This window comes from Achroia grisella, unplaced genomic scaffold (genome assembly GCF_030625045.1).
Source record: "Achroia grisella isolate CSIRO2021 unplaced genomic scaffold, CSIRO_AGI_Agris_v1 utg782, whole genome shotgun sequence".
Taxonomy (NCBI): domain Eukaryota; kingdom Metazoa; phylum Arthropoda; class Insecta; order Lepidoptera; family Pyralidae; genus Achroia; species Achroia grisella.
Window position 1 is genome coordinate 4,697,413 of NW_026713022.1, and position 18,720 is coordinate 4,716,132.

Consider the following 18,720-nt stretch of genomic DNA (forward strand, 5'->3'; position numbering starts at 1 on the left):
TTGAGTTGAAATGTGTGAATACAAACTACTACTAATTTAGTAGTCAAAATATTAATACACAACCAACTGGTTGAGTAACTAAATAAGAATAAATGAGTCGTAGTGATTATGTAAAGCAGACCAATTCTTACATTTAAACGAAGTAGGCTTATGTAAATACGCAACGAAACATATTTCGTTCGAATATCATTCAATAAATTATATTTATAATTTCAACAATGTATGTGTGTATTGTAATAATAAATGTGATCTGTGTATTATAACTTATAATTGAGAAGTATTGATTGTGGATAGTAGTGCATTTGTGCGATAATGGTTTATTTTATATTGAGAGAAGTAAGTACAATTTATGTAAATAAATGAAATTTAACCTACCTCTTGCTGGCATCTTGTCCACCATTATTTTTATAAATATTGTATGTTAACGCCTCACCGTAATACAATATAAATAATAACTGGTTCCTGATGCGGTGAGGCGGGGAGCGGGGCGCGCGTCGTCTAGTTTCTGTGTTACGTGCATATTGCGATCTCTGTAATTGCATCCATCATTTCATTCCATTACACACCTTCCTACAAAGCGCTGTATTTTTATTTCGCATCGATATCAACTTTAACATTTGGTGATCCCGACGTGATATTCTGGACTCGGTGCAGGCTGACGAAGGTTTTAATATTCAATCAAGCATCTAAATAAACAATTACGACGCGACGAGCTGACGGAGATTTGAAAAATAAGAAATTGCAATAATCAACTACGCAATTACCGGCCTATTGTGTGCATTGAACGAAATTTGTGGTTATCGACGCCATCAAAAGATTTTTGTAATCGACGACAATCATTGTATGGGCGCAGTAAGACGAACTACCTGATATTGTTGACAAATTCCCTGCGCCATCTGCCGCGCTGTTGGTTGAGTGCTGACGCGGCCGTTTGACTTCGCTTGCATCATATCTGAGTATTTGCCAGTCCACTCATACTTAGTGACTTACGGTTTGAAATTTACATCTATTTTCTTTTTAATTTCATTTATTATTATTTGTTTTTTTTTTTTGTTTGTGTTTTGTTAACTCTCCAATCGCCCATTTTTTTATTTTTTGCAAATCTGCTAAATTTACAATTTATAATGGCAGACGGCAAGGAGTTAAAAGAATATACACAACTACGAAGTAATATAAAGCTAGAATTACTATTTTTCAAAAATATATAGACATTGTAAAACTCGTCGAACCAAAAACATTAGCAAAGCTACAAATAAACGAGCTTCAGTTAAAATTATCTCGGTTACAGGAATTATTCTCTTCTTTTGACGACATACAAAATAAAATTGAGCTTCTCACGTCTGACAATATATCCCCTCAATTAGAGGAACGCGACACTATCGAAAGCTCATTCTGTAAATCAATCGCTATAGCACAGGACATCTTGGAGTCAGCTTGTAAATCCGATAGACCTCCCTCTCAAGGCTCAGATAATTCTATAAAAACTAACAATGAGTACAGCCTGTGTAATATTAGACTTCCGACCATCAAGCTACCCTCCTTTGACGGAAATAACCTGAAATGGCTAGAATACAGAGATACCTTCGAGTCTCTCATTCACAACAACGACTCCATCCCGAAAATCAATAAATTTCATTACTTGCGTTCGTCACTAGAGGGTAGTGCAAGTATTGTTATTAAGTCCATCAATTTCACCTCTAGCAATTATGATTTAGCATGGAATATTCTTTGTGATAGATTCAATAATAAAGTTATATTAATAAACAATCATATTAAATGTTTATTTAGTTTTGATGCATTAGGAAAAGAATCACACAAATCCCTACGTTATATGGTAGATTATTACACAAAAAACTTGAGATCCTTGGAGGAATTAAAAGAACCTGTTCAATTTTGGGATACTTTGGTTATTTATATTATGACTTCGAAGCTGGATCCTGCCACGGGTCGCAAATGGGAGGAGCATCGTAATTCATTGGATCTGTCACCTACGTTAGCTGATTTCTTTGAATTTTTACGTAGTCGAGCTAATATTTTAGAAACCATACAACACGGTCGTACTGATTCAATTAAACTTGAAAAACATAATACTTACAAAGAAAACAAACCTACAAGGTCATTTGTTACGTCCTCAGTAGCTACAAATAAAAGAAATTGTATTGTTTGCAATAGTAATCATTCATTATACGAGTGTGAACAGTTCAAAAATATGTCTATGGATAGCAAAACAACTACAATTAGTAAATACAAACTCTGTAAAAACTGTCTGCGTCCTGGCCATCACCATTCTCGTTGCCGCTTAAGTGCTTGCAAAATCTGTAACAGAAAACACAATTCATTATTACATCGCAATGAAAATACTAACAAAGTTAACTTACCTGCGGAATCAACGACTAGTTCTTCCTTCTTGCCACGTGAGTCGCAAGTCTCTCTTTCTGCCTCTGTTTCAGGTCAGGTGTTATTATGCACAGCTGAAATAGAAGTAGTAGACACGATAAATAACAAAACTCACCTAGTGAAGGCTCTCCTCGACAGAGGTAGTCAGTCTTCCTTCGTATCTGAAAAAATAAAAAACAAAATTAATATTCTCTGTAGAAAAACTAATATACCGATTTTAGGGGTGAACAACTGCATGACTAACTCAGTTGAATGTTGTAACTTGCTTCTGAAATCTTGCGTAAATTCATTTCAAGTAAAAGTAGACTGTTTAGTAATCCCACATATTACAAATAAATTGCCAAGTGTATTAGTAGATGTTGCTAAACTAAATATGCCATCCAATATACAATTAGCTGACACAAAATTTTTCTGTCCATCTGAAATCGACCTCTTATTAGGAGCAGACATTTATTGGGACTTAATTATGCCAAATCAAATTAAGTTGGGTAAAAATAATCCTACTTTACAGGAGTCGAAATTTGGTTGGCTTGTTGCTGGCCCCACTGGTGGTAATCCATACTCTTCAACTCAAAAAGTTCATTGCCATTTTACAAAAGAAATAAAAGAATCTTTAGCTAAATTCTGGGAAGTAGAAGAATTACAATCTAATACAAAAATATTATCGAAGGAAGAAGAATATTGTGAAAACCACTTTATACAATATACTAAACGTTTGCCTTCAGGTAGGTTCTCGGTTACAATTCCTTTTCGCGAACCACCCGAAAACGTTTTAGGTGAATCACACAGTATAGCTAGAAAGCGCTTTTACAATTTAGAAAAAAGATTGGCAAGAAATGGTCACAAAATAGACTATTCCAACTTCATACAGGAATATGAGAGTTTGGGACACTTGTCACAGATAGAACGACCTAAGTTCGGATATTTTATTCCACATCACGCGGTTATACGTGAAAACAGTGAGACAACTCGACTTAGAGTAGTATTTAATGCATCGTTTAAAACAGATACAGGTAAATCGCTAAACGATTTAATGATGATAGGTCCAGTTGTGCAAGACGACTTATTGTCTATTTTATTGCGATTTAGATACAATAAATATGTCGTTACGGCAGATATTACAAAAATGTATCGTCAAATCGAAATTGACCACTCGCAGCGACATTTACAATTAATTTTGTGGAGAGATAATGATCGAATTCCTTTAAAAACTTTACAACTTAATACTGTAACATATGGAACAGCCGCTGCGTCATTTCTCAGTACCAGATGCTTACTTCAGCTAGCTGAAGAATGCACTGACCCAGTTGTTGCCGACGTTATAAAACATGATTTTTATGTCGACGATTTGATTACGGGAAGCTCATCAAAATCAATATTAGCTAAATCGGTGCAGGCAGTAGTGCAAAAATTAAATGAGGGCTGTTTCTCATTACACAAATTTCGGTCCAATGTCCCTGATTTATTAAAAGAAATTACTCCAATTGATCAAACACAGGATTTTTGTAAGGAAAGCTCCATACTAGGATTAAAATGGCAACCAAGCACCGACAAATTAAAATTTTATACACAGTTAAATATTGATACAAATGTAACTAAACGAACTATTTTATCTACATCATGTAAGGTTTTTGATCCCTTAGGTCTACTTTCTGCATGTACAATAATACCTAAAATACTTTTACAAAAGTTATGGCTTTCGAAATTGGAGTGGGATGAACCTGTTCCAGACGAAATAAAAGAAAAATGGTTAGAATTTTCTCACAATTTGTCAACATTTTATGATTTTGAAATACCAAGATACGTAATGTGCGAACAGCCTACAAACATTACACTTCATTGTTTTACTGACGCGTCACAAACATCATACGGTGCTTGCATATATTTAAAGTCACACAATAATACAACTGGCATTACTGATATCAAATTACTTTGCGCTAAGGCTAAAGTAGCTCCAATTAAACCCGAACTTACTATCCCTCGGCTTGAACTACTAGGAGCTCTTCTAGGCGCACGTTTATATTCTAAAGTTATAAGTTAAATAATAAGCAAAAATATCTAAGTCATTTTTTTGGTGTGACTCCACTATTGTTTTGATTTGGCTAAAATCGCCACCTAAAACACTAAAAACATACGTCTGTAATCGTATCGAAGAGATAAGAAAACTTACTGATCAAAATGCATGGAGGCATGTACCTACCCATTTAAATCCCGCCGATTTAGCATCTAGAGGAGTCTCGCCACAGCAGCTTATTACATCTTCGTTGTGGTGGGAGGGTCCTTCATTCTTGTATGAACCTGAAACAAATTGGCCAGTAGATAGTACAAATAATCTCACGTCGGTACCTGAAACAAAAAGAATTTTATTAGTACAAAATAAAGAAATTATCGAAAATATAATACCTTTTAATAAATTTTCAAAGTTATACAAATTACAGAGAGTTGTTGCATATATTCATAGATTTTTATACAATTGTAAAAATATTGAAAATAAGTTGACAGGGGTACTAACTAATAAAGAAGTATATGAATCTTTACTTACCATTGCCAAACACTCTCAAAAGGATTCCTTTTTTAATGAAATAAATATTCTTTCTAAAGATAAAACACTTTCAAAAACGTCCAACATTATTTCGTTAAATCCTTTTATGGATTCTTCCGGCATTTTACGTGTCGGTGGACGGATACAAAATGCGTTACAATGTACCTACGGAAAAAGACACCCCATATTAATTGACCCTCATCATCAATTTACAAAGTTACTTTTTGAAAGGGGGCATCTTCGATTGCTTCATTGCGGTCCTCAACTTTTATTAAGCTCGATCCGCGAACAATTTTGGCCGTTAGGCGGACGAAAATTAGCTACAAAGACAGTAAATAAATGCATGACTTGTAAACGCTTCAAGGCACAATCCTTACAGCCTCTCATGGGAAGTTTACCAAGCCCACGAGTTACTCCAGCGCTCCCATTTGAAACCTGTGGTACAGATTTTGCAGGACCATTTTATATATTGAACCGCAAGGGTAGAGGCGCAAAAACTACGAAGGGATACTTGTGTATATTTGTATGCTTCGTCACTAAGCTTTGCATTTAGAAGTTGTTACCGACTTAAGCACTCAGGCATTTTTACTTTGTTTGCGGCGATTCATATTACGTCGCGGAAAACCACATACAATATACTGCGACAATGGTAAAAATTTTGTAGGAGCGAATGGAGAGTTAGTTAGACTTTTAGCAAGGGCAAATAATGATGTAAGCGAATTCTCATGTAAAGAAGGCATTAATTTCAAATTTTCACCGCCTTACTCGCCTAACTTTGGGGGTATATGGGAGTCCAGCGTAAAAATGGCAAAATTTCACCTAAAGCGTGTAATAGGCAATGCAAATTTAACCTTTGAGGAAATTACTACCGTTTTCGCACAAATTGAGGCAATATTAAATTCTCGTCCGTTGACTGCACTATCATCGGACCCATCAGATTTATCTCCTTTAACTCCTGGGCATTTTCTAATTGGTCGTCCGTTGACTTCATTACCTTCACCAGTTATAGAAAGGAACAATGTCACACGATACCAGCTTATTGAAAAATTGCGACAACACTTCTGGCAAAGGTGGTCCAAGGAATTCCTGTCTGAATTACAAGAACGAGTGAAATGGCGTACAAAATGTCAAGAAATAAAACCAGATGACTTGGTTATAATTAAAGATGAACAACTTCCACCTATGAAATGGCTGCTTGGTCGTGTTGTAAAGCTCTATCCTGGATCAGATGGCATCACGAGAGTGATTGATGTAATCACAAAAAAGGGCATCCTGAGAAGAGCCGTTTCTAAAGTATGTTGCCTGGAAGAATCAAGATGCGACACTTGAGTCCTTGAAAGACCAGCTTTTAAGGGGGCCCAGTATGTTAACGCCTCACCGTAATACAATATAAATAATAACTGGTTCCTGATGCGGTGAGGCGGGGAGCGGGGCGCGCGTCGTCTAGTTTCTGTGTTACGTGCATATTGCGATCTCTGTAATTGCATCCATCATTTCATTCCATTACACACCTTCCTACAAAGCGCTGTATTTTTATTTCGCATCGATATCAACTTTAACATTGTATTATTTTGATATCACTTTTCTCTTGTTTTGTGAGCATTTTTGGGAATTGTACGTATCTATATAATTATTATAGTTTGTTTAATAAATAGTAGTTGTAGTCTCACTCCAGTCACACTACCCTAACAATTATCGAAACCAGATACAAGGTAAATTAAAATTACTTTTTAATAAACTACCTAACACAATATTAGAGACGGACTGTTATTTATTTATTTATGTTGCACTTTTTAAATAGGGCTGTGACACTATCAGAACTTAATATCATTTACCCATTTTTATAGGTTATTCAGAAATAATGAGTGGGTGTTTGTGTAAAATGTATTATCACAAAATTAGTACTGTATAGGTTATAGAATAGGTGAATAAATATAATGCTTTTGTACCTAAATAGATTTATTACTTTTCACTAAAATATATACTAACTGCATTTCTTATAAAACAAATGACATTTGTATGGTGTCATCATTACATAGTATAAAACAAAGTTGCTGTCACTGTCTGTCCGTCCCTATATATGCTTAAATCTTTAAAACTACGCAACGGATTTTGAAGCGGTTTTTTTAATAGATAGAGTGATTCAAGAGGAAGGATTATATATATAATACATGTACTTTGCGAAGCCGGGGTGGGTAGCTAGTATATTATAAAACATACTCCTATTTTAAATAAGCTGTTTTAAAGAAAATAATGATGGATTGTAGCTTAATACTGTAAGAAATTACTATATATACAGGTAACTGTTATACAACACAAAAATGTAACATAAATATTTCGGATTAAACAAATCGATAACGCAGGTACACCACTACCCCGCTATACGAGGTAACATTATTTGAAAATTTGATACTTAGACCAATTTAATCTCTGGGATTAAAAAACAGATTAGTCTCCATTCCAAACAATACTCACCTCCCTAGTCAGAGACACTTTCAAACAAACAACGAAGCACCTTTAAAGAAAACATTTTAAAAAGGTCACAGATGTTTCATAAATCATGCCTAAGAACTGTGGAGTGAAAGAAACAAAAGAGGTTAAACATAGATAAAGCAAACTCATAGATTATGAATACAGAGCAATCAATGAAGCTACGTATAGATCATTAGTACTCTTAAAGAGGCATACGCACTCTTCGTTGTCTAGTAGTTTTCTACTCCAGGTTACAGACCGCAAAGGTCGTAAATTCGTATCATTACATCATTCTCTACTCGTGCCTTGCCTTTAAATGTCCAATGATTATCGTGTGCTATAGAGGGAAACTCCGACCAGTTCCCGAGACTTGTAACCCGGGTGTAGGTTTAAGTGTCCCCTTGCCCACATACGTCAACACTCACCTTCGACGACCTCGGTGGTCTAGCGGTCTAGCACACCGCTTTACGTCCGATGGTCGCAGGTTCGATTCCTCGCACGGCACAAACATTATTCATAAGTATAATTGTTTGTGTCGGTCTGGGTGTTTTCGATGTATTATAAGTATGTATTTACTAAAAAAAATATGGAAGTATATATATTTGTATCAGTTGTCTAGTACCCATAACACAAGCTTTAGCTAGCTTAATTTGGGTCTAGATGGCGCTGTGTGAATTGTCCTGAGATTATTATTATTATCTGTTTTTCACAGCTTAAGCTGGTGATTAGTACCAAGGACGGGACATGATTATTATTATTACCTTCATCGCTCGTGTTTCTCTCTCTACCAAATCTCTTTATGAGCCTACTAATATTCCAGATACACGTTTTAGTATAAAACTTACTATAGCTCTAGACAGGCCAAGATCTTTTAGAAGATATTAGAGAGATTTCGCCCTCACTTTGACCACATATAAATTAACCACATTTTGGTTAATTCGTTTATTAATTCATAATATTTATATGGTTTTATTGCATTTTATTGTGTTTAGCTATTTTTGCTTCCCATAGTACAGTGAGTTCTACCTGTATTATACGTTTAGTTTTTTTCAAATATGGTTTGGATTGTCTACATCATCTGGGATTTTATTATGCTTTTCATACGTTTGAGAAGGGCTTGTTTTTCGATTTTCGAGTTGATCCTTCTTTTATAAAGTTAAATTGTCTTTTCTTAGTAAATATGTTCATTAAATACCTGAACATGGTTATTAAATTCAATCATGTTTGTAGTGGCTGGTGATGTATTAAAAGGGCTTGTTGTGGAGTTTCAAGTTCAGCCTTATTTTATAAAGTTAATTTTTCTTTTGTTAATATGTTCATTAAATTCGCGTACAAGCTTAAAACATTCTTCAATCCTGTATATAGTGGCTGGTGATGACGCCCCTCATACTCCATCACCTGGCGATCGGCTTCGTGCTCGGCTTCCCTGCAATCCTCACTCCAGCCATCACGACCACCAGTCATGTTACCGATATACATGCCACCAAAAATGATGCTTCCACCATTAGTAAGTACTAAATATTTCTTTCATCTGTACATAACAATTGCATAATAATTTTAACATTTACAGATACAACTCTGTTTGTTTAATTAATTCGTGTAGTATTTAATCCAGTACATCGTATAATACTTTCTTTACAGTTCACTTAAATTTTCTCTCTTCCTATTGAGACTCTAATAAAAAGGCGACGCATATTCATATTCATAAATTCTAATTGAAATATCCTATTTTCTATATTAGGAATGGCACAGAATGTTTTAATTCTGTCATTGTTACTATTTATATCAATATTTTCCTTCATTAATAATCTATAAATTTCTTTAATTACTATTTATTTGATTTCTGTATAAACATCGTTAATTTGATCAGCAAACATTATTATAATAGCTAAATTATAACATTTGTGATTATATACGACAATTTATGCATATCAAGTACTTTTTTTATATCATTCACTAATAGCAGGTTGTCTAACAGATTGCCTGATGGTAAGTGGTAGCAGTTATCAGTTAACAGGAGTAACTCCATTGAGTCTAGCAGAATATCTTGTTATCTCATAATTCATTCTATCAAATGTTTCATTCAAATTGTTTGTTCATACATTCTCGTATATCTCTCATCCTCAATCTGCCAGAAAACAGATTCAAATGTCTTATAAAATACTTTCTTTGTAAAAATCTTATTACAAAATTGGACAGTAGAAAAAATCTAAATTAAAGTTCATAGTGCTGAGAATGTTGTGATTGTGATTGTGATTGTGTGTGTGTGATTGAATAAAGATGCATATCGTAGCGATTTCTATGTTGATTGTCGGATACACAATTCTTGTTAATGTGTATTTATTGAGAACTACCTCTATTTAAAAGAGCTAAACGAAAGTTTCTTTGCTCAATCTTTTTGTGATGAGTCCGCGTTCCAAATGAATGTTAGAATCTTAAAATTGAATCTTGTTTTGCGTTCCAAACGAACTGTGTTTCCCTCTGTAGATAATCACTGGAAATTTAAAGGCAAGGCACGAGTAGAGAATGATGTGATGATACGAATTTACGACCTGCTGTTGTAGAAAATTAAGTTGTATTTGATGATCTTAAGCTTCATTAATTGCTCTGTATTCATAATCTATGAGTTTGCTTTATCTATGTTTATTTGAATTAAAATTTCTATTTCTATCTTCAGCATCTATCATTCCCTATGTTTAAATTTATTGTTACCATTACCTTCATTACCATTCAGATAAGTTATAATCAATTTTCGATACATTTCAGCTGCTGCCTATGGTATGACGGGATGTATTGGTTTTCTCATCGTGCCACCTCTCATGCAGATATATGGTCGAAAAATTACCAGCATATTTCTGAACACAGCAGTACTATGTGGTTTCGTAATCATCGCTGTATCACCAAACGTTATCACATTAATAATAGGTCGAGCCGTTCAAGGGATTTCCTTTGGTGGTCTGTACATATCTAGTATCTTGGCTTCAGAGTATAGTCATCCTAAACGTAGGGGATTCTTCGTAATTTTTAAGATTACTGCAAGCTGTATTGGCGTACTTATTTGCCATAGCTGTGGTTTCTTAACCTCATGGCGAAATATAGCATGGATGAGTTCCATTCCACCGACTTTAGCTATTTTGGCAACTACGATGTTACCTGAGAGTCCATTATGGTTAGCTTTTAAAGGACGTTACGAAGAAAGTATTACCGCCTTCGAGTGGATAAGAGGCAAAGATAAGCTGGCTCAAAAGGAACTCAAAGAATTATTAACAGCTCAATATGAGCTTCGAAGAATCAGGAACAGTAGAGAAAGTGTGCTATCGAGAATCAAAAAAGCTATAACCTCAAAGGAGTTCTTAAAACCATTTCTAATTGTTACTGAATTGTTAACGTTATCACAAATGTGTGGTAGATATTATTTCATAGCTTACGTTATCCAAATTATGACCCAACTAACTGGAGACGAAACGAAGGCTTTTTATTATACCGTAACACTAGACCTAATGAAGATATTCGCAGTTCTGTTATCAAGTTACATTGTACAGTTATTTAATAGACGACTGTTGCTTTTCTTCAGCGGGTCATTGTCTTGTTTTCTGCTAGCTGTAGTTTGCGTAATTCAGTATCTTGATTGGAAATTTTCAATAAATCTGGGATGGTCCACACCTGCGTTACTAGTTGTATATGATTTTGTATGTAATGCAGGAGTTATACCTTTATCTATACTGCTAAAAGGAGAAATGTTTCCTTTACAATACAAAGGTATAGGTATATGTGCATCAGGAGTATTAAATGCATTAATAAGTATGATAACTTTAAAATTAACTTCTCCTATGTTGGATGCTTTAAAGGTACACGGAACATTTAGTGTTTACATGTCTGTAGCTGTAATATTACTAGTGCATTTGTATTTTATATTACCAGAGACTAAAGATAGAACATTACAAGACATAGAGAATGGTTTTGTTGCTATTAAAATTAGCAAAGATGCACAAGAAGTAACGAATAAATTGTTAAACCGTGACAATTAATGTTGTTAAAAAAATTCACTGTTACGATTGTTGCTGACGTACTGGCCACATACTTTTATAGTTCTTCTATTGTATTTTTCTAAAGAATTATATTATATATTTTTGTATACAGAAGCTACCATTTTAATATCAAATAAACATAGTGACAGACAATAACAACGATGTTGAATATTTCAAGTAGTATTAATATGTACCTATGTACACTATAATATGGAAGAGGCTCTCACAAGTCAGGGACTTTACAAATTATTTGTAAATTCTTTTTTAAATAAATAAGTTATTATTATTACTTCTCTTTTTTATTCTCTTCTTTAATTTGGTATAAAATAACTCACCCACATGTTATTATTATTATTAAAGACATTTTAAGAAGAAGAGGAGAAGTAGAATGATTATACTATATAATTGTACGTATCAAAAATAAAGCAGATAACAGTAGAATAAAAATGGCAATATATTTTTTTATATCAAATAATAAACTGTAATAGATCTACATGAATAAAAGAATTTTGAAATTATCATTTTTGAAGCTGAAAGCTATTTCTGAATTTATTATTTATTAAGCTTATAGTAAGCTTAAAATAAATACTAAACTTAGGTAAAGTACTTATTTGTTTAACCTTATGATATTAAAATTATTAAGAAGTAAAATTCGGGCCTTATGACCTCGCTGTAGGCCAATCCTGACCTGAGGCCACCAGAAAAGATAAACAGGCACCCTGATATACACATTACTGATTTGAGACTGGGGAAACTAAACAGTATACCAGTGCAAGAGAAAAAACACAACACATATATATCATATAAGAAGCCACTTAACATTCTGTCCTGTATGGACAAATTTAAAAATTGGAAACATGATTAAAGTTGATGATTACCATTACACAATGGACAAGATAAGCATTTATTATGGGTGGAATTAGAGGATTTGCCCTTAAATGCAGTTGACACAAAGTTATATATCGATTGAACATTATTTTTATGTTCTGTATTCTTAATTTCATTTATATCAGGGATGTTACGGAGCTCCGTAACCGTAACCGAAACTATCGGATATCCGATATAAAAAAATATCCGTATCCGTAACCGAATCCGAAATAAGAGTTTCGGGTAATATCGGATAGGGGCGGACCCTAATTGTGACACGTATGTAACCATTTTACTATCTATTTGTATTTTCCTTTTGAAATACCTTAAAAAATTAATATCCGTAACCGAAATTATCCGAAACTAACGGATAATCCGAAATAATTTAATATCCGCATCCGTATCCGTATCCGGTATAATAATCATTACTATATCCGAAACCTATTCGTATTCGAAACTTCATATCCATAACATCCCTGATTTATATTAACCATGTATCTACTCTGTACCTTTTAGTGACTCGAAGACATCATATTATTATCTAATGTCTGCTTTACTACAGAGAAATGACAACAGATTGTTCAATTTTAATTTCCTGGAAGAATCAGAAAGCAGTGTCCCTTTATGCTTCTCCCAGTCGCGCTCTGTGGAAGAACCCAAATGAGTCTGTGGGCTCATCCAATGAGTTTAATACTCGCAGATTACATTGTTATGTAATCTGCGAGTATTAAACTCACTCACTCACACTCAGTGTCAATTAATTTCCTAATTTGTGTGTGTGATTCTTGCTTCGTTTCTTATTACTCGATACACTCTTGACAGAACGGTCTTTCGTGGTCATAATTTAGTGGAGTGATAGGCAGATGTCATGTCACGAGAGCTCGCCATTTCTCCCTGCTGGCTGACATTCTGGTACACTCGTGGAGTGGACCGCCTACCGCTACTTTGACTGTCTGGTTAGTAAGAATGGTATAATATCCTGATCTTATATCTTATAATATGAATCCCTGACCCAGTGTTGGAACCTTGCTTTACTTATAGGACCTTGTGCTTATTATAGTCTACTTAGTAACGATAAGCTAATTATAAAATATAACCACTAAAATGTACTCACTCTCAAATTTGAATTTAAAAATGATTCTGTATTATTGTAAACATGTACAACATTTATTTGAAAAGAATACGAGCTGAGTTTCTTGTCAGTTCTTTTTATCTCGAAATGATTCTAAACTAATGGTAGCTTTGACATATCGTAAGAGTCTGTAATAGTGATTTTGAATTTGATTTTGTAATATAATTAAAATATGCTAAAGAAATAATTTACGTAGATTTGACTGACTCAGTGGTTTATTTCCGATAGTCGCGGGTTCGATTTCTCGTACGCTGCATAGATTTTGTATTCGTAAATATGATTGTATAGGTCTGGGTGTTTTCTATGTTTTATTCATTTTACCACTTACAGTTAATAGAAAGCGTGTAGTGAGCAATAACATAATAACAAATAACGTAATTACACTAAAAACAACAAACAACACTTAATAAACGTATTAATGATATCGTGAAAAATATCTTCCTCTGGTACCCATAACACAAGTTGTGCTTAACTTGAGATTTTTTCTTTCAATAATTTATATATTAAGTATATACAATATTGGGAAGTTTCAGAAATGATACGTCGATGCAGCAGTACTTTTATTTTATTCCTTTTTCAAATTACACTCCACATAAATTGCGTCGCTGTACATTCACGTGTGGTCGTCTCAGTTGCCTCGAACAGAGTGAGAGCAGCCCGCTCCCTCCTTGTTCCCAGACTCTTTATATCTATTACCATTGGTGGCGACAAAATCGTGAAAAAAAATTTGAAATGAAAGTAACAAATTAGTCGGCTAAGTGTTCTTTATGTATTGAAGTTAACAACAATATGCCATTATCTAAATATATATAACTCAAAGGTGACTGACGTAGTGATCTATCAACGCACAGCCCAAACCACTGGACGGATCGGGCTGAAATTTTTATAGATGTTTGACGTAGGCATCCGCTAAGAAAGGATTTTATATGACGACCTCGGTGGTCTAGTGGTCATTATGATGGTCGCGGGTTATATAAGCACAAACATTTGTATTCATGATATATTGTTTGTATCGGTCTGTGTTTTTAATATGTATGTATTTACAAAAAAAAATATATCTATGTATTTGTATTAGTTATCTAGTACCCATAACACAAGCTTTAGCTAGCTTAACTTGGGTCTAGATGGCGCTGTGTGAATTGTCCTGAGATTATTATTATTATTATTAATTCTACCCCCAAAGGGATAAAATAGGGAATGAAAGTTTGTATGAAACTTTGTCAATTTTAAACCGATCGGGCTGAGACTTTGCATGCAAAAAGCTACTATGACGTAGGCATCCCCTAAGAAAGGATTTTGATAAATTCCACCCCTAAGGGGATAAATTAACGCGAGCGAAGCCGCGGGCAAAAGCTAGTACTTATATAAGACCTCAATATATTTGTACTGTATTTAAATATTAATTTCAATAAAAAGTTAATTTGTGTTTCACATTTAATTTGGCTGTTCCCGCCATTTTACAATACAGACTACTCAACTGCACAGAGTATGTTACATACATCATAGACTATTTATACTATATGATTATATTTTAGACATATATTATACTTAAAACTAAATATACTACAATATTAACAGTAAACTACTTAAGGAAAATACATACAACGACAACTTGGGATTAGATGATTATATGTATATGTATATATGGGATTACTATATATAAAATAATAAATAAATATATATATATTATATATATGTACATAAAAAATATTTGTGTATATAAATATTTATGTATATACACACACACACATAGTACAGTAAATAAAAAAAACTTTTTTTAAGTAAAAATAATTACTTATACGGTATACATTGTTACCAAAATTTAAAACTCTGTTTTAACTTTAAAACCTCACAACGGTACATTCAGCTTCATATTTAACTTCCCACAAGTGCAACATTCAAATTTATTATAAATTCAGATTTCTTCGACCTGTACTTTCCAAGTCAAACAGACTGACATCGACGGTGGATGTTCTGTAATATTTTCGACAAATCCATATTGAAATTTCATCCCTTTGTAATATAACTTTGGCGTACAATCAAAGACTGTTGAATCGTGACAGTTCGATATTGTAAAGTTTGGAAAATAAATACTGGACTGTAAAGCTTCATTGAAAAAGATTAGGGCAGTGTTGTTGCTCATTGAACAATTCTAATTTTACTTGTTTACGATGTTTTGGCTATGTTTAATATTAATTAAAATATATTTTGACGGCCTCACTTCCGATGGTCGCTGATTCGATTCCTCGCACGGTACAAACATTTGTATTCATGAGTATGATTGTTTGTATCGGTCTGGGTGTTTTCTATGTATAATATATATGTATGTGTGAAAATAAAAATATATAGATGTATTTGTATCAGTTGTCTAGTACCCATAACACAAGCTTTAGCCAGCTTAACTTACATAAGTCAAGATGGTGCTGTGTGAATTGTCCTGAGATTTCTTATAGTTTATTAATCGAAAAAACATTTTATAAAAAGCTTATACATACAACATCTCAAAGGATTATTAATTACAAAAAGTTATGTGTTAATTATAATATTGGACAATTTTATTTATAGGTTTATAATTTTATATGTATTTAGGTATAATTAAGTTAGATAACATACTAAATTCAATATTGAACAATTTTTTTAATCAAATATGTAGAGGCTTTAACAATTGTAATCCATAGGTCGCTGGTTTAAATCCGGCTCGAAGGACCATTAATGACTTTTAAATTAAACTAAGGACTTTTAAATTAAAAAGTTGATTTATGGACTGTAAATTCGTGTAATAATTTAAACATACAGTTTACATTACAGAGAATGAGAGATTATTGAGCGCGCGTGTAGAGGTCGGTGGCGAGATCACAACTTTTTAATTTAAAAGTCCTTAGTTTAGGACCCTACAAAATATATATGGGTATTAATTAAATAAAGTAAATATGAGTAATATAGTAATTCGATAAATTTTTATACAATTTTATAATGACTAAATATACCATACACTCGTCTTCCTCTCTTCTCTTCTGCTTGCTGCCCAACACGGTCCATAATCGATCTGCTGTAAACCTAACAACTACCAATTGTGTAACATTAGGGAATGCAATGCAATAAATAAAAAAAATATGTTATAAACTAGCTGTTCCCGCAACTTCATCTGTGTGGAATTTAACTTTATTTTTCTAAAATAAAAGTAGCGTAAGTTACTCCTTATTACATCAGGTATCTGCCAAAAGAAGTCCCGTCAAAATCGGTTCAGCCATTTCAGAGATTAGCCGGAACAAACAGACAGACAGACAAAAATGCTAAAAATGTTATTTTGGTGTATGTACCGTATGTTTATATTCATATGCATGTAGGAAAAAACGGTTATTTCAATATTACAAACAAGCACTCCAATTTTATTTATATGTATAGATTTGAAATTTTGTCTGTGTGTTTAATGAAATTTTACAAGAAGGCAAGTGGTTTCAAGCGACATTGCTATCTTTTATTTCAAAATAGAATCAGGAAGGATATTAAATAGGGGATGTTAGTTAGAGCACCTTTTTAATCTTTTATTATATTATTGTATATATTTAAATTATTTTTCTATTATTGTCACATTTGAAATATACGGTTTTTAATTGGTTAAACACGTATATTTCAAAAGCTTCTCCTCGTTTAAATTTATTATACAGTCCTTAAGAAACCCAGTCGTTAAAAGCTAGTGTTAAAGCGTGTAAAAGCTAGTCGATAGTTGTAAAATAAACATTCCGTGTCCTTTTTCTCTGGCTAACGGAAAATAGCCTTCGAAATTAAACTAGCACCAATCGCCAATACAACTCAAAAAGTTTATTATCATAAACAAAATACTATAAAGAACAAAATGAAGGTTCGGATTTGTTTTTAGGTTCCCAAATGGCACTATATTTATTGCTGTACAAAAAAACAACACTCACATAAATCCTTATTGCAAATAATTAGGAATTCTCATAGGGTTGGAAATAGACGGATTCGATGGCGATTTAACACACCGCTTTACTTCCAATGGTTGCAGATTCGTTTCCGCACACGGTACTAATAATTGTATACATGAGTATTATTGTTTGTATCTGTCTCGGTGTTTTCTATATATATTAAATATGTATTTGCAAAAAAAATGTATCAGCATTTATTTATTTAACTTTAATGCACAAAAACCTTGTAATTTACCTGCAATTATTGACACTTTTGCGGCACTACACCTTCAACATACCACAACACACCCACACTATAATCCCCCCTCCGATTCAAACGGGGATCGATATTACGACCGCCTGAGCCGAGGTTCGAACCCATAGTGGTGCCCTCAGACTGAAGTCGTATCCGTCAGACAGGAGTTGGCCTTCAGCCGCTCCATAAGTCCTTCCGCGGGTTTGGAGTGCCATCTGCACTCGCCCCCTATCGTCCGGTGAAGCTGTAAAGGCCAGCTGCGGCCAACAGCATTAGAGTAGTTCGAAAAAAAAAACTACAAAAGTAACTATACGTCCCTGTAAATTCTTAATGTTGGGGATGTGAGCAAATCCTGCCCTCTGGTGGACGAAGTGCGCAACACCAGTGACAGATTCGATCGTGGGGACAAACGGCGGTGCAAAATGGCGGATATTTTGGTGTATTTTGGGGTGAATATACGGACAATTTTATATTTAATTTTCGACTACACAAATTGATTAGACAATAGGCAACGGCAGAGGTATATTTGTAAACGCCCTGAACCAGCGACCTAAATCACCCCACGTTAGGAGAGTAGGTGACGAAAACTTAAAAATACCACAGAATACCATCATTACATTGTAAATAATACAAAAACAATGTGTATATATGACTGACTGACAGACTTGTGGCGGTATCCACCAGTCAACCATGAGTGGTGCAAAGAAAGATTGTTGGCGGTGCACTAATATAAATAATAATAATACTAATATAAATGAGAAATGTCAAAAGATATATAAATATAAAGCAAAATATGTATATATAAATTTCTATAAAAAAAAAGTTAAATATCAGTTGTCTAGTACCCATAAAACTAGCTCTGCTTAATTTGGGGCTATATGACGCTGTGTATAGATAAAACGAGAAGACTAGGTATACACAAATAAAATAAAACTATATTATTTTTAGTTCATTTTATGTTCTCGACATTAATCGGTATTCTAAGTTAGTTAATCTATTTATCTTATTTATTTATAAGTTATTTTATGTATATTATAAATCCATACTTACAAACTTTATCGTTTATAATATAAATATTATCTTATTTATATTATAAACGC

The 18,720-nt window shown here is 33.5% G+C and overlaps 1 protein-coding gene across 1 annotated transcript; it reads left to right on the top strand.

The window, feature by feature from the left end:
• Positions 1-312: 312 nt before the first annotated feature.
• On the top strand, positions 313-11,439 carry LOC131851346 (facilitated trehalose transporter Tret1-like). Its single transcript, XM_059201835.1, has 3 exons — positions 313-336; positions 8,777-8,918; positions 10,178-11,439. Exons 1-3 carry the CDS (start codon positions 313-315, stop codon positions 11,437-11,439), a joined length of 1,428 nt encoding a protein of 475 aa, XP_059057818.1.
• Positions 11,440-18,720: the final 7,281 nt, after the last annotated feature.